The 25,372-nt window shown below is 44.0% G+C and overlaps 1 protein-coding gene across 1 annotated transcript; it reads right to left on the bottom strand.

Annotated features, from left to right (window-relative positions):
* Nucleotides 1-210: 210 nt before the first annotated feature.
* On the bottom strand, nucleotides 211-24,993 carry RNF149 (ring finger protein 149). The gene is made up of 7 exons (XM_036874066.1): nucleotides 24,408-24,993; nucleotides 14,830-15,080; nucleotides 12,417-12,485; nucleotides 9,269-9,351; nucleotides 6,953-7,049; nucleotides 3,493-3,691; nucleotides 211-843 (listed from the first exon to the last, which is right to left on the bottom strand). Exons 1-7 carry the CDS (start codon nucleotides 24,859-24,861, stop codon nucleotides 800-802), a joined length of 1,197 nt encoding a protein of 398 aa, XP_036729961.1. The 5' UTR covers nucleotides 24,862-24,993; the 3' UTR covers nucleotides 211-799.
* Between the last annotated feature and the right edge of the window lie 379 nt (nucleotides 24,994-25,372).

Below are 25,372 nucleotides of genomic sequence, written 5' to 3'. Positions count from 1 at the left end.
TTAAAATTAATCAAGAAAACTGGTTACTTGTTTATTTTGTTACAACAGCAATGAAAAGTCCCCATCTACCGCCCTTTATAACTGTAAAGATTAAACTGCAGTTGGAATCAGTATAGTCATCATTTACCCCCCAAAACGCCGTATCAGAGTCCATCAGAGTCTGTCTACTCCATTTCTTTAACAAGCAATGAAGAACTTCATGCTCGGGCACAATATGGAATCGTAGCTTTTTTTATTTGTATAGAAAAAAATGGACAAAACTTCCCTCCCCGTCAAGGTTGTTAGAAGAAATTAGGTAATGAAAGGGAGAAATGCAAATCCTAAAGTCAACCAGTGCTTTTCCCATAACTCCAAATAAAAAACAACAATGAAAGTGCTCTAAGGTTTGGAAATCTCTCTATAGTACAGAGGTGCAAGGAAGCGATCGATTTCTCTCATCACATTTACAAGTTTAATGTTCTAAAAAAGTCTTTCCTCCAGGGAAACTCATGTGATCAGTTACAGAATATAATCACACAACTCCATTTCAACTAGTCTGAATTCAATGTGCTTAGTCTAGAACCATCCTTAAGAAGAAAGAATCTTATGATACATTTTAGTAGATAAATATATGAAGACTAATCAAAAATTCTCTTTAAGAATAAAGTATCTTAGCCCTTTGTACATCAAATCAGAACCTGAAAGGTAAAAGAATGTACATTATTTTCACATATACAAACTATGTCCTAAAGTAAAAAAAATAAAATGTCCTTTCATTCAAGCCCAGGCTCTGTCCGTGACACTGCCGGCAGGTTATACGCTAGGAGACAAGTCCTTCACGCTGAGGGTCACTCCTGCTTGTCTCTGCAACAAAGCAACAAAAGCCAGCGTTGGTTGGTATGTTCAGAACTTTTAATTACATAAACACTGTTAGATTTGGAGATCATAGTTCAAGAAACAAATTACAGAAAATTTTAAATAAAACTTACATGGAAAAACAACAACCTATTCCAGACAGTCAAGAAAACATATCAACACCGTCCTCACATAGAGCATGAGAGGTTTTCTGGCATTAGCCTCACCAGTATTCATGTGGTCAGCACAGGGCTACAGGAAAGACACACGCTGAGCTGGTGGGATTAATGAGAGTGTGTTTTCAAACACAGCGATGGTGCCACCACCCATGAAAACAGTAGCTAGCTCACTGGGCAATACAGACTCTACGAGCTACAGACAAGTCTGGTATTATCCCCAATCTAGAGACTGGAAATTGAGGCACAGAGAGGTTCAAACTGGCCTTCGAATCCAGTCGGATGTTACTAGGAAGAAGAGTACAAGATAATTTCAGCACAAAAGGTTTCTTACAGTGACAGGATACTTCCTCAATCAGACCTGAGGTCAAGCAGACAAAAGAGGAGCCCCCTCGGGCAGACCGTCCTACAGGGAGTGGGCTACCGTAAATAACCCCCGCATCCGTTTCCTAGGCGCTCCTGAGCGAATGTTAGCTCAGTTGCGAGTAAAGCTACGTTACACTAATTATACTAATATAATTATAAGCAGACATTATACTAAAGTACTAATAACACTATACTAAAGTACTAATGTCTGCTTAAAAGAATTGATTTTTTCCAATAGTTCTCAAACGATCCAATTATAGGCTAGAAAGAACATTAACATATAAATTACCTGTCAAATTACCTGAACGAATTATGAATTACCTGAACAAATACTTGGAAATTTAGTTTAGGAAAAGAGTTTTACCTGTCCTGAAATATCTCAAGGGTAGTCAAGTACTCAAGGAAACAAATTTCATTTCCTTTCTGGAGCCTGAAGGCAATGGTAAAAAAAAAAAATAACAATGGTATGCACTTAGGCACAAAGCAATGGAATTCCTAAAAACAAGAACCATTTATAAACATTTATAAATGGAACTCTCTGCCTTACAAGGCAGAGTCCCAGCAGGAGAGCTGGTTAGGAGAACTCCTACACAATCCACCTTTCCACTTCCTCATTCTCTGAAATTCATTCTCCCTTTTTCTTACACAACGCATTCTTTCTTCCTCTGGTACTGGTTTAAAACTTAAGTTCTCATATTTCTGTCTTTGCCTCCCAGATTCTAAAAATGGGCAAAAAAGACAAACTGATTCAGTTTGAATACTACCGATTTGGAAAAATATGCTTCCTCTACCAGGATGGCAAAATTCAAAATTAGAAGCATCAATTCTTCTCAGTTAAAATAACCTATAAATTAATTCAACTATAATAAAAATTCTCATGGGAGTTTCTTACAAATGGCAAGTTGATTTTAAGATTAATCTTAAAAAATGAAGAATAGTTCAGCATTCATTTTTTAAAAAGAATAAAGATGAAGGAATTTGCCTTGCCTTTCAAATATCAAAACATATTATTCACAAGTAATTATCACTAAACAATGGACAAGTGGTTAAACATTTGGGAAAAATAGGTTAGTTAAATCTCCCCTTAAACAATGCGGATTAAAGATTTAAATGTAAAATACAAAGCCACAAATGTCAGTAAAATTTAAATTAATAATAACGCTCAGATGAGACAGATTTTCTTAAGTTAGCATGGTGTCAAAGGCAGAAAGAATCATGAAAGAATGAGAAGCTAGATAAAAATCAAAGACCAAGAGCTCTTAGAATCAATATGAAAAATTAGTTTCTCCATAGAAAAAGAAGCTAAGGATGAAATAATGGGCAACTCAGAAAAGAAATATAAATAACCAACAAATATGAAAAGAAGATAATTGCATCAGTAATTTAAAACAATGCAATTCATTATTTTACAGACAGGTGGTAAATGTATACACAAAATGATTTCGGTGTCACTGACGACAAAAGTCCATCAGCAGGATGTGGTTTACAGAAATGACAGTGAATCCAAAATGTAATACTACGCAGCTGTACCAAATCATGTGTCTTGTCTACTGATACAGAAAGAGCTTCACACATTAAGAGGAAAAAACAGGTCACCTGGGCTTCCCTGGTGGCACAGTGGTTAGGAATCCGCCTGCCAATGCAGGGGACACGGGTTCGAGCCCTGGCCCGCGAAGATCCCACATGCCGCGGAGCAACTAAGCCCGTGCGCCACAACTACTGAAGCCCGTGAGCCACAACTACTGAAGCCCACACAACTAGAGCCCGTGCTCTGCAACAAGAGAAGCCACTGCAAAGAGAAGCCCGCGCACCGCACGGAAGAGTAGCCCCTGCTCGCCGCAACTAGAGAAAAGCCTGCGCACAGCAACGAAGACCCAAGGCAGCCAAAAATTTAAAAAAAAACAGGTCACCTAACGGCACATGAATGATATTCTCCCCATCCTTAAACACAGAAAAAACATCTGAAATATATTTATGAAAGTGTTAAAATGGTATTTGCAGGTGTGAGGTCATAGTTATCATTCTTCCTTTACGCTTTTCTGCACCTTATGTATTTCTTCACCTTCTTTCAACCACTGATAACATCATTTTGTTTGAGAACCCGCAAAAGACTCACCCAGCAAGGCCGTGTTTTCACCTGCATCCTCTTTAAAACTGGCCTCGCGAGGCGGCGTGGAGTCGCTGGTGGTGGGCAGTGCTGAGCTGCCCGCGTCACTTCTGTCACCATCTGGTAAAGTAAGACTCAGATCTGCAGTCGAAACGCCCCCGGGGGGAGATTCTGGGGCGGGCGTCTCCTGCACGTCCTCAAGCTCTCCCTTGAGAGTCAGAGCAAAGAAAATACCTTTTCTCAGTAACACGATCAGGCTTATCTATCATCTTTTGCTCATAATTCATACAAAATATTTACTTTTATACACGAACATGGCAAAAAAGCACATCAGTGTCTTCTTTATTTAGCATCACCAGAAAATGAGCCCTCTTCAATAAGCAGCTTTTCAAGACCTAAATCCTTTTCCTCTAAAAACCATTTTTCCCCTTGATACAAACGATGCCACCGTTTCAACTACTTATTGACAGAAAGCGGAGCTTCGCCACAAATGCACTCTCCTGCCTTTCTGAACAGCCTGGCTGGGCGCTCATCACTAAGGCTGCAGCCCTGACCTCGAATGACCGCCCTAATGGCTGCCAGGTGCCAGGGCTTCGGAGATGAGCAGGCTTCTGAACACAGCAGAGGGCCGCAGACTGTACCTGCATTCACTGCAAGATAACCAGTTCCGCTCCTTCCTTACAGAAAGGGTGTCTACCCGCTGCCAGTCTGCCTCGCTTCCCCATTTGCTGCTTCAAAGAAGAAAAGGAGATCACGAAAGTCAGAGCGGGAGACTCTACAAGCGTCACTACGTCGAAGTCTCAAAATTCAGGGGCCATCCAGAAACCTTTCTTGATTCATGCCAGGGTCAAAGCTGTGTCGTGATGGCCGAAGCTGCTGCTAAGTGACCGACCGAAGGGGTGTGCGTTGGGGGGTGGTCCTGCGAACGCTGGCGCAGGCTGAGGGCAGCGCACCGCCACGCCGCCCGCACTGCCGGCTCCACACGCCTTCTGGAACCCTCTCCCCACTCCCGGGCACCACGTGGCTCCCTGCCTGCTCACAGGCAACGGAACACCCCCAGAACAGACTCGTGACGCACCGACCGGCAAATCCTGTTGAGCTGCCGTAGCATCCGACCTGCCGCACAGCCCACCCTGGCCTGTTCTTCCAGGAACTTGTCTAAATACCTGCCAAACTGAACTACCTGCCCGTCCCAAACCCCACCTGGTCACTCCCTGCGATACACTAACCCTTGAACACGCAGCTCAGACACGCCTCTAAAAACCCCTCCCTGTCCCTTCCCACATGCAGCTGGCAGGGTCAAGGCCGCCTTCCTCTGTGCCCACACTCTTCAAACGGGCCTCCCTGGCCAGCGGGGTGGGCTGCAGGCCCGGCTTCCACCCACCCGTCCAGAAAGCGGAGTCCCCCAGGAGCCTGCGAGCAGGAGGGCTGAGTCTTATCCCTTCGTCTCCCCGGAGCCAAGTTCAAGAGCCAGCACCTTACACATCGCTCCCCTGATGAACGCCTGCGCCCCATGAGCGAACACACACAGCAGGGACAAGAGGCACGTCAAAGCCGCTCTCACCGCGGTCATTTCTTGGAAATGAGAACTAGTTACCATTCGAGAGTCATAACTATCTCTACAGTCCAACGCAGGAGGGGCCAGTGGGCCCAAAGAAAATGGCCGATTTGTCAAAGGATTAAAAAACAAAAGTTAAAGGCAAGACAAATTAATTCCTTAAGTTTGATTTAAAGTTACTGTAGGTTTCTTCAAAAAAGCAAGCAAGCCTTCTGGGGACACATATTCTAGCTTTCTGAAATCAACATTCTGAAAGCAATCCAACCTGATACAAAAGGAAGAGCCTTGATGTTTAACACATGAAACATACACATAGATATATTTCCAAAAGCTAAACTCGCGAGGATTAAAGTCTCAACGTTAAGGTCAGTGAAATGCCTTTTGCACAAAGGTTTAGAAATGAAAAGAGGTTTAAAATGACTGACGAAGAAAACAAAAGAAGCTTCAGAGTGTATCTACGAGAGGAAAAGACAAAGAAGGAAAACTGCCAAGAAGACACCTGTCTCGCTCCCTGGGTTCTACTGTCCCAAACGCGGCCCCAGGAAGGCGTGAGGCAGACGGGGTGAGCCTCCACGCTGGGGAGAGCCGCCACTTATCCAGAACTACGCACCAACGAATGTTAGAAATTCTACAGCAAAGGCACATTTTCCAGACATCCAGGCGAATGAGTTTCCAGTAAGACAGTCCTGCTACCTCCCCCTCCGTGTGCCTACGGTGAGGCCTCTGGAGCTCACACTTGAAAATTATAATTCACAGAAAATCACACTGGTTATTAAGGCAGTGCGTGGTCCCTCAGCTCTCTTTTGAAGATACGCTGAACTAGAAAATGAAAAATACTCCGAAGGGGGCCTGCAGCCTTGAAGGCTGTTATGGCTTTAAGTCACATAAAGTCATTATCATAATAAAAAACCTCTTTGTAGTTTCTACCTCTGTAATAAATGCTGCAAAAACCTCTGTTTAGCAACAAGAAAAATATATTTGATACTTAAATTACTTCTTTCAGAGATCTCTGTTTCAAAACTATGTATATTTAATCAAGAATATCTTGAGACATTAATAGATTATAGGAAGACTCTAAAAATATAACAATTTAGGAAGATCTGGGTTTTTTCCCCATCCATGTCCCTCCCCTCTTTTGGGTAGGAGGGTAGTTTAGAGCTTGGACACTGGAATTAAGCAAGCTTGCACCTGAAAGCTGATTCCCTGTTACCTCACCGTGTGACCTCACCGTGAAAGCTACTTCTCTCTGAGCTCGAGTTTCTAGTTAGTAAAATAAGGAGAGTCACAGCGCTTCCCTCCCATAGGGGCTGGAAGAGTCAATGTAATAACTTGTGTAAGGCATCAGCGCGTGGCTACCATGACACGCTCTCTTTCACTCTGCCCTCCCGTCTCTATTTTCTGAGGAAGGTCTATGACCATCTCAGTATCACAAAGTGATGGAGCACGTTCGGTGCAGGATAAATTTCCCCGCGGCATCTTGACTCTGAAACCCAAGTATTGGGAGAGCTGGTGTCAAGAGGTATGGGCTTTAGCTTCCTCGTAGGTAAAATGTGCACCTGTGCACGAGGTAACTTCCGTTTCAAACATTTTATAATAATTCTTGTTTATATGACACTGACTAGCATCTATACACCCTGCAATGTATCACACCAACATCTATCAAAGATAGCACTCTAAGTACAAACTCTAAGGAAACACCTAGCATATTATTCTGTAATCACAAATTTAGTTCACTGATTTTGGGGAATGTCTTAGGAATTCACTTTTAATAAAGAGGAAAATTTCTTCAGGAACCACCAGGATGCTAGAAGGAGCATTTAGTCCACTCCTGCCTCTGGTCAGGAACAGAATCGAAATCACTCAGGGAGAACGGGGGTGCAGAGATTGAATATAAACAAAAATGTAACAAACCCAATATCCCAGGGCTTTGATGACATCAAGTTTACACATTGGACACGTTCGGTGATCCAAAAGCCATGGGTCAATGCATATTCTATGAAAAATATGCCTAAAAAAATTAAGTATGTGTTAATGTTTTAAAATAAATGTTTATATCTTATAAAGGAAACAACACATTCCACCAACTCATCTTCTCATTACAAGTTAAATGCCGTCAAATCAACATTCCAGTCTATCCATTTACCCTAGGTAGTCATCTATTCTATTTTTCCACTTTAAATAGAATCTGGCATGTAGAGGGAAATTCCCCCTTTGCTGCACAAAAATAACATGGCTTATTTTCACATCATGCTAGGATGTATTTTTATTTGGGAATAAACGTGGCCTAAGTAACCCAAGAGTGAACTAATAGTAACAAACTAATACTAAACTGATAGTATCTGATGTAAGTCTATAAAATGACTCCGGTGGAAATACAACAAAATATTAACAAGTCATCTTCGGCTTGCAGGCTAAAAAAAACTCTTATTTTTTTGTCTTATATATTTTCGTAGCATCTACATTTTTCTAGAATGAACATATCGCTTTCAGAATCAAAAAAAGAAAAACCACATATGAATTTTCTTCTTTTACTGACTGTCCTCACTGGCTAACTCCCCTCCTGTGTGATGAATCTACATTCTCTACCTGTACTGCAGGTGAGCAGCGGTGGGTATCAGAGCCACACAGATCAGGCTCAGACACCGGCTGTACGTCCTGATGCTGTGATTCTGAACTAGATCCTGAGGCCACTCTGCACCTACCCTGCAGCTGTTCTGAGGAGCAAACGTGTGATGTGGTTACAAGGCACAATAAATCCTCAGTAATTTTTCATTATCATTACGTCATCACTGTCTGAAGACCTTTCCTTCAAAGGGAAATCTGCCAGTGCAGTTAAAAATCACAGCATGTAAGGACATAACATGGTCCAGTCCAGCTTGTCTTGTGACCTTTCCATCCTCAAACTGAAACTGACCCACTGGAATCATTCTGAAAAAACAAAACCAACACGTGGGCTTTATTCGGAAATTTGTTGATATAAATCGTAGGAGAAAACGGGGGTGGACGGAATGAAACCCCATGAAGGAGACCAGGATATGTGCACATGTAAACTCATCTGTGTATGAAGCTCCAGTACAAATCCCAGCTCGGCCTTCAGGAGTATCTGGATTTCCTATAAAAGGAAATCAGCCTCAGGCTGCTCACTGTGTGGCATCCAAGTCACAAAGACGTGCCCTAAGCCCGCCTAGAGTGAAAATTCTTTTCTATCTTAATAATTTTCTACAGGACACCATCACCCGACACTGACCCCAGTTCATTAAGTATCCACCACACCAACCCATATAAATGCCTGTAGGTTGAAGTTCACCATCTTCATGCAGGAAAATTAATTTTGTTATTCTCATCCTCATTCCTTCATTTCCTCTACAGAACTCCTGAGAACTTAATCTGCTATAAAGTACTGGGATAGACACAAAAACACTTGGCAAACATACAGCAAGACATAATTATATTTTAACTTGTGACCTGCTTCTAACAGGTGGGAAGTATAATTAACATTGACCAGCTTTAAAACATAATCTTTGTACACCCTTCTGCTAACAAAGCAATTTTTTAAAAAAGTTAACGAAGTATCTCATTATTAAAAAGGAAACATAACTTCCTGTTGCTAAAGAAAATAAATTAATGAAATAAGGGAGGAATATTTATTTCACACAACCCCCAAAAGAACCCAAACCCAGGGTGCAAACAAGAGCAGAGCCTAATCTAAGAAAAAAGGCATCTCGGTAGAAAATAATAGACAAAGATACATAACCAGGAAATGTCTTTAAAAATAACATTTCTAATAAATGTCTGGGAAAATGCTCACTAGTTCAAAACATTAAGTATTAAAATATTTAGAAGTAAAAAACCCAGCAAAGCCGGAGCCACGGCTGCTGGCTGCTCCTGGCCCTCCCGCCCAGGGCCTTCACCCATCCGAATCCTCAATGTGTAGTATAGGCTCCCAGGACCCTAATGAAGCCTTGCTTAAAGACTAAAAGCCAACCTACGACAAAAGGACATAATGGGTCTTAATGGTCACCTAAAGTCTCCAAGCAAAGCAATTTTAAAGTAAAACAATACAGGAGGAGCCTTGAAGACTTCCAGCTTCTTTTCTAAAAGGTGAGATGATCACAAGATATCACCTGATAGCAAGGTCTTCATATCATGAAAAACATGTTCACTCTTTGGTCAGAAACCTGAAACTTGCCAGTAATTTTTAACATCTCAGGAAGTAAGAGAACGTACTTGCATGGCAGGATTCTGATAACATCCTTTCCTTTAAAATTTTCAATACACACTGCACAACTTTCAGCATCAACATCAATTCCCTGTAGAAAGAAGAGGAAAAAATTTACTATATCCTTAGTATACAGTATACACTTGGTAAAACTCACTACAACAACAAAAACAAAACAAAACCAAAACTCACTACAACCTGGGTAAAACAATGATGAATTCTACTCTACATTGGTACATCCTGAATTTAAACACAAATAATTTCTACTTGGTATTTATTTTTACCACTATCAAGGGATTTTTTTTTAAAGAATTTGGCTGAAAAAGAAAAAATTTCATCGTCTACCTAATCAGACACGAATTATGTTTAAATTCTAGGCTACTGTTCATTTTTTTAAGTGATCATATTTTAAGGGCTGTAGAAATGCAAATGCCTGCTTTATTATAATAAAATAAATTATTTTTCAAATGTAAAACAAAGAGAATGAATATCTAATTAGCTACTTGTTTTCTGGAATCATTAAAAACACAAAACAAAAGCACTTTCATTAGAATTTGTGAAAGAACAGAGTTATAACTTACAGATGAGAAAATGCAAATAGCTAAATATCTGAATGTATTCACCTCACTAGCAAAAAAAGAACCATAAATTAAAAGAAGTTATCTTTTTCATATATCAAGTTAATAAAGGTAAAAAGAAACAAAAATTGCTGGGGAAAAAGCAGTCTTGTGACAAAATTTCAACTTCTGAGAATCTGTGGGTCACAGACCTTTTTGGTGGTGTCAGCCCTTCCCCCACTTCCCTGGGTACCCCCTGGACATACCCACCTGGCTTCAGCCCATCAACCAAAGTAGGCATGGCCAGCCTGGTCACCTGACCCAAAACAGGCCAATGAGACTCTCTCTCCCAGGACTCTGGGATGGGGATTCAGGAGCTACCAATCAGTGTCTGCAACTTTAGCAAGTTAATTTTATGGGACACAGCTTCACAGTCATCATGGAATTCTTTAAAAATATCTTTAGCCACGTGGGTCACGTGTTAACAAGCAAGCAGTAAAAACTGATTTTACATGTAGATACTGCTATCAAAGATTGTATTAAAATTAACTTTGTAACAGCACTTAAAATTATATGTTGCAACTATACATTATCACCTTTTTTCACATGCCATGCAAGGATGATGAAATAATTATTTCCCTAATGGTTTACAAGCTTATACATTACTGTGATCAAGTCCACAAGAAAAGAAAAATTAGAAAACAAATAGTCTTCAGAACTGGACAAGGTGTAGATTTAAGAAAAAATACAGTATTTTTCTGTACAAGTTTAAAATGTAAATTGCCAGAAAATCCACGTGTGTACCTCATGGACCATTTATGGATCCTTTTTTTTTAACCATTATTACTGACAGCTTTCAAAAAACAGTCCATAGAAGCCTATTTTCAAAAATGTTCTGTACATGAAGAGAATGATATCAATTAATTTATGTTCTCAAAGACTCCATGCAGTAAATTACACACATATAAATCTATGTCTTCTCATATTTAAGGACAGATTTCCTGCCCCAGAGAGTAGAAGACACATTTCAAGAGGAACATAAAACTCCATGCTTGTCACAGAAGTGCCAGCTGAATGCACAGTTTGTCCCAGGCATTTGCTGGGCTCTCTCCCCAGGGACCCTCGTGATTTGTAAATCAGATGTTAATCTTCCCATGAGATGGGAATTTTTCTTTTTTTAACTTTTCCTGTTTAATACATCTACATGGAAAGAAAGCAGGACCTTGCACCAACTATGAAAATTCATTGTTATTACAACGTAAGGCATTCGGGCAAGAATGCAGCAAACAATACAATTCCAAGAGTAGAATATATAACACATTCCACGTGAACCATTAATATCAGATTCCAAAGTTTTAAAATCAAAGGTCTATAAATTTAATGAGTGTTATTCTGAAGCTTTAATCCTTTAAGTAGGTCAGAGGAGGAGATGTGGACCCAAATGCACTTACCGGGGAGTGGAGACTGGGGGATCGGCATGGATGGACTAAATCTCAACAAGTCAGGGAGATAAAATGAAAATCCAAACAATGGAACCAACCCATAGCTATCTATGTCAACACAGCCATCAACATTTCCCAGCACAATAAATGGACCATTAAGGGAATAACTATTCCTGCATTAGCAACTGTTTTCTTTTAAGGAATCTATCCTCTAAGAACCTGAGGTTCTGAGATTTCGTTGGGATTTGTCCTATTCCAAAAATGCTTCTGAACTCTGGTACGATTTTGGCCTTTTAAAAGTCTCAGGTTGGGGCTTCCCTGGCGGCGCAGTGGTTGAGAATCTGCCTGCCAATGCAGGGGACACGGGTTCGAGCCCTGGTCTGGGAAGATCCCACATGCCGCGGAGCAACTAGGCCCGTGAGCCACAACTACTGAGCCTGCGCGTCTGGAGCCTGTGCTCCGCAACAAGAGAGGCCGCGATGGTGAGAGGCCCGTGCACCGCGATGAAGAGTGGCCCCCACTCGCCGCAACTGGAGAAAGCCCTCGCACAGAAACGAAGACCCAACACAGCCAAAAATAAATTAAAAAAAAAAAAAAAAAAAAAGTCTCAGGTTGGCCATGTGAAACGTTTCTTTTTTAAAAAGTTTTAAAAACATCTCTTCTCCCCTTCTCCACAAATCCCTGTATTTTCTCCCTGTAATTAAAGGAGTCTCAGAGAGAATGGACAGAGTGTGTGAGATTTAATGGAGATGGATTTAAGCTTCAGGGTCTCCAGTAGAGACCAGAGCTGCTTCAGAGTTACCTGTGTCTGACCGACAGGTGGAAGATGGACGTGTGGGCACTGTCCAGCCAGTGTGGCCACCTGAGCATCTGACATGTAGCCAGTGTGACTGAGGAACTGAGTTTTCAGTTTAATTTAATTCATTTAAATTCAGATAGCTGTATGTAGCTAGTGGTACTCTCCGGCAGCACAGGTCTGGAAGGCTCTCCACATATACAAGAGTGTTTCTGCCAACCCTTCTTTAAAATAAACACATACGTCATAGTTAACACTAACTCAGACTAGCCAAAACTCCATGATTGATACTGAGTTTAGACACATAAACAGATTTGTATTTTAGTCTAAACAAACAAACAAAAAACTATGAAAATATTACCTTTTCTCCATGCTTTACAGTATGAAGAGGAAGCTGCCCAATAAGTTTCTTTGTTTCTTTTCTATGGCTCTTAGGGAGGAAAAACATTATTATTATTGAAAATTTTAAGTCACTATTTAAAAAATTCATATATTATAATATAAGCAAGCTATGGAAAAATTTCATTTAAAAAGCAAAGTTAGATGACTACAATGAAACTAATTTTAAGAAATTACCACTGAAGGGCTTCCCTGGTGGCGCAGTGGTTAAGAGTCCGCCTGCCAATGCAGGGGATACGGGTTCGAGCCCTGGTCCTGGAAGATCCCACATGCCGCCTAGCAACTAAGCCCATGCACCACAACTACTGAGCCTGTGCTCTAGAGCCCGCGAGCCACAACTACTGAGCCCGCGTGCCTAGAGACCATGCTCTGCAACACGAGAAGCCATCGCAATGAGAAGCCCGCGCACCACAATGCAGAGTAGCCCCCGCTCGCCGCAACTAGAGAAAGCCCACACGCAGCAACGAAGACCCAACGCAGCCAAAAATAAATAAATAAAATAAATTTAAAAAAAAAAGAAACTACCACTTTAGTCCTAATGTACACAACAGCCACATGTTAACTTAAGGGCTGTTTTGCTGCTCAAGAATACTTATTTTCAACTCCATGTCTGAAGAAGAACCTTTTTTTTTAACATCTTTATTGGAGTATAATTGCTTTACAATGGTGTGTTAGTTTCTGCTTTATAACAAAGTGAATCAGCTATACATATACATATATCCCCACATCTCCTCCCTCTTGCATCTCCCTCCCACCCTCCCTCTCCCACCCTCCCTCTCCCACCCCTCTAGGTGGTCACAAAGCACCGAGCTGATCTCCCTGTGCTATGCGGCTGCTTCCCAGTAGCTATCTATTTTACATTTGGTAGTGTATATATGTCCATGCCACTCTCTCACTTCATTCCAGCTTACCCTTCCCTCTCCCCGTGTCCTCAAGTCCATTCCCTATGTCTGCGTCTTTATTCCTGTCCTGCCCCTAGGTTCTTCACGACTTTTTTTTTTTTTTTAGATTCCATATATATGTGTTAGCATACGGTATTTGTTTTTCTCTTTTTGACTTACTTCACTCTGTATGACAGACTCTAGGTCCATCCACCTCACTACAAATAACTCAATTTCGTTTCTTTTTATGGCTGAGTAATACTCCATTGTATATATGTGCCACATCTTCTTTATCCATTCATCTGTTGATGGACACTTAGGTTGCTTCCATGTCCTGGCTGTTGTAAATAGAGCTGCAATGAACATTTTGGTACATGACTCTTTTTGAATTATGGTTTTCTCAGGGTATATGCCCAGGAGTGGGATTGCTGGGTCGTATGGTAGTTCTATTTTTAGTTTTTTAAGGAACCTCCATACTGTTCTCCACAGTGGCTGTATCAATTTACATTCCCACCAACTGTGCAAGAGGGTTCCCTTTTAGAAGAAACCACTTCTATGTTTAATCACTGGTAAGAACGTCGTCGGCTGAGCAGGGGGTTCCGTACGCTCATCGGCTAACGTCCCTAAAAGGGCAGAGGCTTCCTAGTCGGAGGTGGAAGATGATCCAGAAATGACCATCTACTGCCTGCAGAGCCAGGACGGGGGCGGTCCTCAAGACAACACGTGAGTGGGGAACCCAGAGGGCCCTGCTCTCCCCGGTTACTGAACCAGTGTCTCTGCAGATAAATGGCTCTGAACACGGCTCCACCATGGAGACAGGGAGGCCCGTTCTCTTTCGAAACACAGAACCAGGTCCCCCCACCTCATGCCTTGCTTTTTTGTCATCCCTTTACATTTGGGAAGCACAGAGGGTCTCTGCAGAAGTGAAACATGACCCGATTTCCCACAGAACAGAAAGTTCAATATATTCTAATTTAAAACTTATTTCAAAACCCCCCCTGGGCTGCCCTGGTGTGGTGGCGCAGTGGTTAAGAATCCGCCTGCCAATGTAGGGGACACGGGTTCAAGCCCTGGTCCAGGAAGATCCCACATGCCGCGGAGCAACTAAGCCCGTGCGCCACAACTACTGAGCCTGTGCTCTAGAGCCCGCGAGCCACAACTACTGAGCCCGCGTGCCACAACTACTGAAGTCTGCGCGCCTAGAGACCGTGCCCCGCAACAAGAGAAGCCACCGCAATGAGAAGCCCGCGCATCGCAACGAAGAGTAGCCCCCGCTCGCCGCAACCAGAGAAAGCCCGTGCGCAGCAACGAAGACCCAATGCAGCCAAAAATAAATAAAAATAAAATAAATTTATTTTAAAAAATCCCATATTAATACTTAAATATTGTGAGTGATAATGAAATTAAGAATACTGTCCAATAATTTCAAGCAATATATATAGGAAATATTTACAAACTATCTTTTAAAAAGCAAAGTTAAAGAGAGACAATTACCTGACTTCCAAACTGTGCGCCAGTGTATAGGAAGCGCTGTATATAGTAAAATATTAGCCAGGCTAACGAGATGATCATCATGGTGATGAAGGCGATGGCCACAAACACCACGGACTGACCGCTGATGAACTCCTGTACGTGCCGGGTGCCGAGCCCTATGGTCACTGTGACCGGAATGTCTTTCTGCACCAGATCCACAATTTCTCTTCCTTTTGGGTAGCTAACCATAATGACTACTGTATTTCCTGTTCCTGTAGGAAAGAACAAAGGAATCAATATGAGGAACACAAAATAAGATACAGAGAAAGTATGGCTCCATGCACCTACAACCAAGAACTGTGATAAAATGGATAATTTTCTAGAAAACCCAAGTTACCAACACTGGTCTTCAAGGAGAAAACAGACTGATTGCATAAGTAGAATAAATCACTAAGAACTACCCCCTAGAAAGCAAGAGCCGCCCCCGGCCCCCGTTCAGTTTCACAGGTGAGCTCTACCCCCAAAACCTTTAAAGAACAAGTAACATCAATGACATTTGAAGTGCTCCACAGCAGATTGAAAAAAATAAAAAGAAGTCTTAAAATTATTTCTAAGGTAATAGAACCAAGCATGGTAGCAAAAAACCAACATAAGAACCACACAGACCAATTTCAACTTGTGACTATTAATACGAATGCCTAAGCACACCCAATAACTCAGGGAGGCAATCGGAGAAGTCCCACTATGTTCGATATCATTTCATCTTGTTCTGAGGACATCAGCAGACATAACACAAAAAAATAAGAGAAATAAACAAGGAATAAAATGGCCAATTTTACATGAATCTATAAATTAATTTTTTAAATTATCAATGGGATTTCAAAAACCTTAAAAATTCTGCTTCTAAAGCTCATTTAGGGGAAAAATAATAAAGAACAATCAGGAAAACTTTGTAAACAGTAAAACCTGGACTAGCCTTTGTTGTCAAAGTAATTAAAACAGTGTGGTGGTAGCATATGAAGACAACCAGAATGGTGCAGAATAAGAAGCCCAGAAACTAGACCCAAATACATGAAAGAATTCAGTAAATGATGAAAGTGGAATTTCAAATCAATGGGGTAAAATGGATTATTTTTTAAAAAAACAGTGTGGGCGCAACTGAGTATCACCTGAGGCTAAAAAAGCTGCATCCCTTCTTTGCAACTTAAGCCAAAATAAATTCTAACCAAATCCAAGATTTAAATATATAAAAAAGAGAAAACATAAAAGAGCCAGAAGAAACATGGGAATTAAAAAATAACTAATATTGAAGGAAAACCTTTCCAAGTGTTAAAAATCACCTCGAAACTTCTTTAAAAAAAAAAGAAAAAGATTTGAGCAACTAACCAATTATATAAAAACAAAAATTTTCTGCACTGGCTAAAAGAGAGGAAAATCAAGGACTCAAGATCAAAAGAGCAACTGGTCAATAGGGAAAAAATACATGGAACATAACAAAGACAAAAAGCTAATTTCCTATAAGAAAAAGAGCAGCAGAAAAACAAAGAAAATTAAGTCAGTTTGCAGAAAACACAAATGGGTTTAAAAAAAAAACAGCATCTTTAGTGACATATAATTCACATGCCATAAAATTCATTCTTTTAAATAAGTGTACAATTCAATGGTTTTTAGTATAGTCACAAAGGCTGTGCAACCATCACCACTACCTAATTCCATAACATCTTCATCACCCCCAAAAGAAATCCTGTACATATTAGCGATCACTCCCCCCAGAAAGGATTTAAACATATGAAAAGTCATGGTACAAATGAAAACACACCTAAAAGATTGGCAAACCTCAAGAAGTCTGATACACCATATCAGCAAGAGCAAGTACAAACGGGCACTCTTGCTGGGGGAGTGAATTATTACAACCTGGTATGGAGAGCAACAGCTACTAAAAGTCTTTAAATGCACATGTCTCCCTGACCCGGCAATTCCAGATCCAAGAAACTAATTCCACAGATATACTTATGTATGTACACAGGAGGAATCCATAAAGATATTTATTGCCAGTGTTTTTTCTAAAATTTTGCTATCACAGCCTAAATGTCCATCAATGGGACTTCCCTGGTGGTGCAGTGGTTAAGAACCCATCTGCCAATGCAGGGGACACGGGTTCAAGCTCTGGTCCGGGAAGATCCCACATGCCTCGGAGCAACTAAGCCCGTGCGCCACAACTACTGAGCCTGCACTCTAGAGCCCGCGAGCCACAACTACTGAGCCCACGTGCCTAGAGCCCGTGCTCCACAACAAGAGAAGCCACTGCAATGAGAAGCCGCGCACCACAACGAAGAGTAGCCCCCACTCGCCGCAACTAGAGAAAGCCTGCTCACAGCAACGAAGACCCAACGCAGCCAAAAATAAATAAATAAATTTATTTATTTATTAAAAAAATAAAAATATAAATGTCCATCAATAATAGTTATATAATTTACAGTACATGTACACAGTCTGAGGCAGCAGCTCTGTTAATAGTGACGGCAGTCAAGACACAAGAGGAAAAAAGCCGCACGTAAAAATGTGTGGACAAGAGTTCTACGTGGCAATATCAGTACAGATCCCCCTGAAGGCTACCCCAGAGCCTGGGGACCCTGACTGCCTCCGGGCGGGGGGAGAGCCGGACACAGGAAAAATTCTCTATCAGGTGTACATATTACCTATTCAAAAACTAACTTACAAAATACATTTAAAGACTGTTCTCTGCCATTACACTGAAACCACATTCTAACACTATTTTATTATAGAGAGAAATTTAATCTGTAGCAAATCCGCCCCCCGCCGTGGGGATTTAGTTACTGAAACCCCAGAAGGGCACCCTTCTCAGGTGACTGCTGTCTGGAGGCCGATCCTATGACCCAGCCCTAAAAGTGTTACTTGGCCAGCACCCTAGCTGTCTGAGCGCTCACGCAGTCTACTACGTCATCACTGGGGAGACTTAATAAGGAGCAAGGCATTTCCTGCCTTCAGGGAAATAAACATCTCGTAGCCGAGAAAGACAAATACAGAAACAATTAGGATACTTATACCACTTATGATTACCTGGTGCTTTATAAGCTGAAAGCCCTTTTCATAAATTAAAAAAAGTTTCCTTTCCTGGAAAATTTCAAGCACATGCTAAAGTAGAAAGGAGAGTATAATGAAGCCCATGTACCTGTCTCACTTTTATACAGAAAACAAAATGTTGCTATGCTACAGTTACAGTTACAGTTTCTGGTACTGATGATAGAATGACCTTTGTGTGTTAATGGAGAAAACCAACTCTGAAGCACTTTCACATCTGTCTCTCACTTGAGGCAGAAAGAGGCGAGTAATCATTTTACAGACAAGGGCTAAAAACACCATCATGTGTAAAATAGCTAGCTAGTGGGAACCTGCTGTAAGCAGGAGCTCAGCTCAGCTCAGCTCGGTGCTCTGTGATGACCTAGATGGGTGGGATGAGGGGGGAGGTCCAAGAGGGAGGGGATATATGTATACATATAGCTGATTCACTTCATAATACAGCAGAAACTAATACAACATTGTAAAGCAATTATACTCCAATTTAAAAAAAAAAAATGTTGCTCAATGTCACACACCACCTGGAAAAGCCAGTTCCAGGGTCCTGAAGCCCCAGCTCCTACGTGTACCTCTGCCCTGCCCCCTCATTCGGGGGGACACAGGCTTCAAGGCCACCGGGCTCACATCTCCCTCTGACAACCACTGCCTGGGTGCTCTGAGAGTTTTTGTTCAGCTGTAAAATGGGGATGAGAATTTTTCTATCTGGGGCTGTCGCTTATTTAACGAGAACGTGGAATAACAAAAAACTGCGGAAATGAACTGATCATTTTGTCTGGGGAGGGAGGGAACTTCTTCCCTGGGAAGTCAGTGCATCTTGACGGATAGGAAGAGTTCCCCAAGCAAAAGAAGGGAGACTTCTTGGCTGTGAAACCATCATAAGAGCATATTTGGAATGGTGACTGGCCCAGTTTGGTTAGTGACTAAATACACATAAAGGTATCCTGCTTATCTCATTAGCCCCCGTACCTCACGTAGAACCTGGCACATAGTAACTACTTAATAAATATTTGTTGTCTAAATGAGTGAGAGGTGGGGAATGAGCTGAGAACACCTGAAACCTCAAGGGAGGGACTGCAGACAAGCAGTGATTATCAGAAGGACACCTGGGACAGAAAAGATCTCCAGTATCAATCTGAAATTTTTCACCTAGGAAATTCTTAGTTCATTAAGTTACAAGAAATTTTAAAAAATAGAATAAAATACTGAGTGCTAAATTTTGCTACACTCTAATTATAGCAGCAAGATTGCTTCTGGGAACTACTCTAAATTTAAAAACTCAGAATGAAGACTTCTTCGATCCCGTGATTGGCTCTTCTGGGACATGTGTGGGATGAACTGTTGGCCGGGCAGTCGAGTAAACATGCACCAGCTCAGGGTCACTCGGTGCACAACCCCAAGGGGTGCCAGGCACAGGCCCCACGTCTGGCCCTGCCCGCCCCTCCGGATGTACCGGGGGCCAGTCCTAGAGAGCCCTAGTGGCACGAGAGAGCAAGTCACGGCTGACTGCCAAACCAAACGTTTTGCCTGTGCCTTCTTCAGGCACAGACGCTCAGAGTCTTGGGACGGGGGAGAAAAAGCCCTTTGAATGTTTTTGTTCCCCAGGCCTCAGTGCTACCAATCACACTTGACCAAAAAAGGTCACCTTGTGCAATGCCCGCCCTTCCCCAAAAGAACCTACAGACCTCACCGCTAAACTCCTTGAAGGCAGTCTGTTGCATTTCTGTCTTAGACATCGGCATCGCATAAGGTCTCAAACAGAGCACACAATCATAAACCTACTTGAGAAATAATAGTTCCCCTTACCACCTTGTCAAAAACAAACAAAAAATGTAAAAAGAAAATCTGTTTTGGTCAATAGCTTCAACATTCTGGAGGGTCACATTTGAGTCTAGTGTACCATTCCTCCACCCTAGGAAACTATTTAAAGTAGATTTCAACATTCTCTTGAAGGAGATGGGAACTACTAAGATATTTAAAGTAGCGGCTTAGATTTCTGTTCCAGAAGACTGATGCAGGCAGTGAGAAATACATTTTAAATCTCCAACGGAGAGAATCCCATGACCTTTCAGGTTTTCTTTTTTCCAATAACCTAACTTCCATATTCTCTCCATCCCTCCCACCCCCCCTCCCCAAACCTGGAGAATTCCTGGTCAAATCTTTAAGATGCAGCAATGCCTCTGAAGTACACGTCTTTCTACCCTCCTGCTAGAACGTCTTCCTGGGCCCCTCCCCCTCCCTAGAGAAGGACTGCAGTTCTTATTTATTAGTTTTTGCCCTCAGCATCACACAGTGATGGCCCAACAGAAGGGTTTCTGTACAAATGAATCAACCTGAAAAACTGGTTTACCTTCCGCTATTATCCTTGAACTGACCCAATAAGGAGAATTATCAGAGACTCCCTTTGCAGGGGAAATAGTACACCAAATATGAACGGAAACGTCTCCAAAATGTGAAGCTATCACGCGAACAGAAATGTCTTTATGGTTGGCTAGGATGAGTTAGGAGGACTCAAAAATATATGCACGTCTCTTCTTGGAATTTCACATTTTGTTTTGGATAACCTGGCTTGCTCAAGAATATTTCGTATTTGTTGAGTACAGTACTCAAAAACCTTACTGTGAACTCTTTGCAGTTTTCCCGAAAGCCTCACTTTGTCACCTCAGGCCTTCAGTCCTTTCCGAGGCCACTCCCTTCACCCAGAAGGTTCTACAGCCCCACTCCACCCCGCATACCACACACACACTCAGATACCTTCATCAGCTTAAGCTGTGCTTCAACACTCCATCTGTCTGGGAACTGTCTGAGTTAATCCCACCTGCTATGAGGCTGTGAGGTGCCATCTCTTCCTAGGGCACCAAAATACATTCTAATCTCAAATCTAAACGTTTAGATCATTTGTGAGAGTGCAGCATTCAAGATCATCGAGCATCATTCACTCATAAAAGACTATTTACCATGCTCTGCAAACACAAAATGCACATCTCTCCTGAGGTAAGGATTTCTTATCACCTGTGTCATCTCCCTCCACCCCAACTCTGGCCCCTTCCCCAAACACACCTCTAAGCCCTGCCCTTACTTGGCACTCAGTAAACTGCTGACAGAACTAAAGTGCCAGTCTAAACAGCCCAGCCACTCAAGATGTCAGCTAAAGGATCAGCCTGGTGTTAACCAACTATCACCACATCGAGGCCGACCCTTTCCAAAAGCTTTCATTTCAATGGTTTGACTTACATCAATTTTTACTTTTCTTGGTCAAACTGACTTCTAATCATCTTTGCACTATCTCTGCATCGGATGCCCTTCCTTTATGCTTTTAAGTACCTGTGCATATAATTCTGTCGAGGTCCAAACCACACTGCCTGGAAAGGTCTGTTTATTGCTCCCACTAGGCTGGGAACTCCTCAAAGTCCGGCACACGTCTTAGGCGTTTCTACCCCCAAGCAGGCGCCATACTTTGCCCACACTGGCCGCTGTATATCCATCTGCCAAAGTAACGGGAACCAACCTTGGGCATTAGGGTGACGGTCCTTACAGCTGTCCTGATAGAACATTATCTTAAAGTCACGATTTGTTTTAGAACCACAATAAAATACTGATTTAAACCCAAAGTATCTTGTACTGGATTCTGGTAGTCAAGCAACAGGTCTAAGAAAAACCGGTGAAATTCTCTCTGAGACTTGGGAGGAGACTATCGTGATTGGAGTTTACAAGCAGCCACCTCGACCTGTCCTGTGGAGCCCCGGCACAGAAGCGCTGACCAGTGCTTTACACCGGCCCTGTCCACACTCTGACAAAACACGAGAAAGCAAAGTCTGAGCTGCCGTCAACGTTCTGTGTAACGTTTCAAATTCAAGTCCGTCAAAGCTGGCTCCTCTTCTGACTTAATTCCACTCACTCCATTCTTAAATCTAGTCCATTCTCAAAAAGCCATGAAACATCTGTACCCTTGTCCCCAGTGGGGCCACCTTCTGAGAATGAGGGTCATTCTTTTCCATTTCTAGTGACCACTACAGTATAGGCCCTCACATTTCTACCTGGTCTAAGTGGATTCCCTGTTTCCAGCGTGTCCTCTGTGTAACCCACTGGTCACACTGCACCAAATTCACCTCCCTTTAAGTCAGCGGTTCAAAACATCGGATGCTACTGTCATCCCCTCTGCCCCCGGACATCTGGCAGTATCTGGAGACATTTTTGGTTGTCACAACTGGAATCTCGTGAGTAGAGGCCAGGAAAGTCCCCTGCAACAAAGAATGATCTGGCCATAGGTCACCGTGTTACCATGGGCCAGTCATTTAAGTTCTTTGGGCATCGGTTTCCTCATCTGTAAAACGGGGTTAAAGTACCTGCCTCCAAGGGCTGTCGGGAGGAATAAGTGGAGAATACCGACTCTGCACTGGGAGCTTTCATACATTTTTTTAAAAATTCCTAATGCTGTTACTTTTGTCTTTTTTCTCAAACAGAATTATTCTCACAGTAAAAAGGCTAGAACGGACACTGATAATGGCAACAGAAGCTCACAAGAAGAAGACGTAAAATAAATACCAATTCGGTGTTTTCTGGGCCTGGAGAGATTATATGTCAATAATCTGGAGTGGAAGCTCTTTCCCAGGGCATTCTGGGCCTGGGTGTTTTCTGGGCCTGGATAGATTATATGTCAAAAATGTAAGCAAGCAAGGTTACTGAACCATGGTTAGAACAAGTGCAATTAGCCTGGAAGGACGTGAATGTCACTACCAAAAAATGCAGTAAACAGATTTAGAAAACTGTAGGCTGATGGGCCTGCCATGGAAAAGAAAAAGTCCCCATTACGATGTCACTCAGAAGGGACTGCAAGGACCCAGCACCAGAGAACCCTCACACACTGCCCTCTTTTCTTTGGCAGATGCCTGTCCACAGGATGCATCTGGAACGCTGCGTGAACTTTGACAGAACTTCTCACGAGAGGCTTGTAGAGACATGAGTTGGGTACAGTGACAACTGGAATAACTGCACCAAAGGTGGTGCATCGCCCAGTGCCACCACGAAGACATCTGCTCCCGTTTCCTCCCCAAATCCACTTCCTCTCTGTTGCAACTGAGGAACTTCCCCTCTCCTATCTGAGGGCAACCCCTCCACGAGTATCCTGGACCCGGCCGCTGTCCTTCTCAAAAACCTGACTCTTTCTGTTACCTCTTCTCCATCCTACACCTCTACCAGATCACTCCCATCCCACTTCAAGATGCCTCGCTGCCATCCAGCCCACCCTTCCCTGCCCTACGGTTTCCACCCACTTTTTAGCACCTCCCCAGCCCTTGCCGTCAACCATCTTGAAAGCGTGGTTCTAACAGTCTCACTTCCTCACCTCTCAACAAAATTCCGTTCCCTCGTTCTGCTAAAATAGGCCAAATCCAAAGTCACTCTTCTGTCCTCATTGTACAGGTGTTCTGAACTTACATTCAAGAAGCCAAAACAGAACAAAAACCAAAAGCACAGGAAAAAGGATGTCTGACTTGCAGCAACAGCAGAAACTCTCTAAAGAGATTTTAATCCCAGTAAGTTCAGAATGAGTCGTGTTCTTAGAAGGCCTTCCGACTCTGCCGTGTATGGGTAGAATATCACTTGGAATTCAGTTCTGAGCATGATAACGTTGCAAAATGCACCTTTTAAACTTTCATGACTGCTTGACGATGCAACCCGTTGCCCCAGAGAACAGTGTGTGGGAAGGGTCACCTGGCAAACAGCAAGATTTCTTTTTTTTTTGGCCAAGCCATGTGTCTTGTGGGATCCTGGTTTCCTGACTAGGGATCGAACCTGTGCCCTCTACAGCAGAAGGGCAGAGTCTTAACCACTGCACCACCAGGGAAGTCCCAAGAGAAAGATCTTTTCCTGCATGATCACAACTTTAAAATTTTCAACTAAACTCAAGTCTCAAGCAATCTGATTGGCAGTGGAGCAAGCAAGTGAGAAAACATACCCCAACTTAAAACCAGGTTTTCTGACTCAGCTGAATCCAGACTGTCCCACTCAAAAGTTCAGAATATTGACATGTTTTATGAAAGTGAAGGCACCAGAGTGTCACCAAGCCACCACCTGACGTGGTGAAGGGAGAGCCAGACCCTGGAACGCCCTGGGAAAGAGCTTCCACTCCTGCCCCACCTGACTTTGGGGAACGCCGAATGGCAAGGGATCCATGATTAGGAATCATGAGACTTTCCGCCAACGAGAACCACAATCCTCCTCCTGCGAGTTTTAATTTCTTCCGTTCTCCCCATCACCCTCCTGCACAGCGCACCTCCCTCCACTTGGAAGGGCCCAGGGAGATGATCTAATCTTGCCCTTAGGCTCGCCTCCCTCCTAAGAGCCCCCGGGGGTCACACCGAGCCAACCTAGCGCTTCCCTCGTAGTTCCCTTCGGCCAGAGCCCATCGCCGCCGCCCCTCGCGGTCCCGCCGGAGGGCCGGGCGGTCGGCCGGGACCGCGGCGCACGGACGCCCCGCCCGTCCCCGCGCCCCGGCGGCTCACCCGCGTGGGACATGGGCGCGGTGAGGTTCCCGTGGCGCTCCTCGTTGTACAGGACCACGGCCGAGGCGTTCCGCCGCGCCGCCGCCAACACCTTGTCCTTGAAGGTGCAGCCCCCGCGCGCCACCAGCGCGACCCAGGGCGCGGCCCCCCGGCCGCCGGGCACGAGGAAGCGCGTGCGGGGCGCGCAGCCCTCGGGGTCGCGGTCCTCGGCGCGCGGGACGCCCACCAGGCCCCGCGCGCCCTCCTTGGGCGAGCTCTCGCCGAAGCGGCCGCTCTCCGAGACGCTCCGCACGCTCCGGTTGGTCTGCGGGTCCACGTACTCGGTGCTCACCACGGCCGAGTACCACTCGAGCGCCCGGCCCCGGGCCCCGGGCGCACACAGGGCCAGCGCTAGCAGCGCCAGCGCGCCGCGGGCCCCGCCGCGGGCCTCGGGCCGCCGCCGCCGCCACGCCATGGCCCCGCCGCCGGGCTGACCGGGAGAGGGCCGGGCGGGAGACGGAGGGCGCTAGCGTGCGAGGCCGCCGAAAAGCGCGGAGAAATCGACGCCAGCTGCCGAGCCCGGGAAGACCCAGTCCCGGCAGTGGGAGGGGCCGCGGCGCACGCGCACCTGGAGGAGGGGCGGGAGGGGCGGGGCGAGGGTGGGGCCGGCGGGCGGGGCCGTGGCGCACGCGCACCTGGCGGGGCGGCGGGGGAGGGGCCTTGACTGGCCCCGCCCCCCGCTCTGAGCCAGGCGCCACGCATGCGGGCTCGGGACCACCGAGTGCTTTATAGAGTGTCGCCAGATTCCTGCGGCCCGGTGGTCCTGGGACCCCGGGACCCTGCGGTCCGAGGCGGGGGTATGGGAAGTGACCGCCCGAGAAACGGGAAACTTCTCCGCGAGCCGGTCAAGAGGCGCGGGAGGCTGGTTGTGTAAAATCGCTGAACGGATGTTTATGAAGAATTCACTGTGCGAGGCCCGTGGCAAA

Source organism: Balaenoptera musculus, chromosome 13 (genome assembly GCF_009873245.2).
Source record: "Balaenoptera musculus isolate JJ_BM4_2016_0621 chromosome 13, mBalMus1.pri.v3, whole genome shotgun sequence".
Taxonomy (NCBI): Eukaryota; Metazoa; Chordata; class Mammalia; order Artiodactyla; family Balaenopteridae; genus Balaenoptera; species Balaenoptera musculus.
The sequence above is the reverse complement of the archived record's forward strand: the minus strand, read 5'-3'. Positions and strand labels throughout refer to the sequence as shown.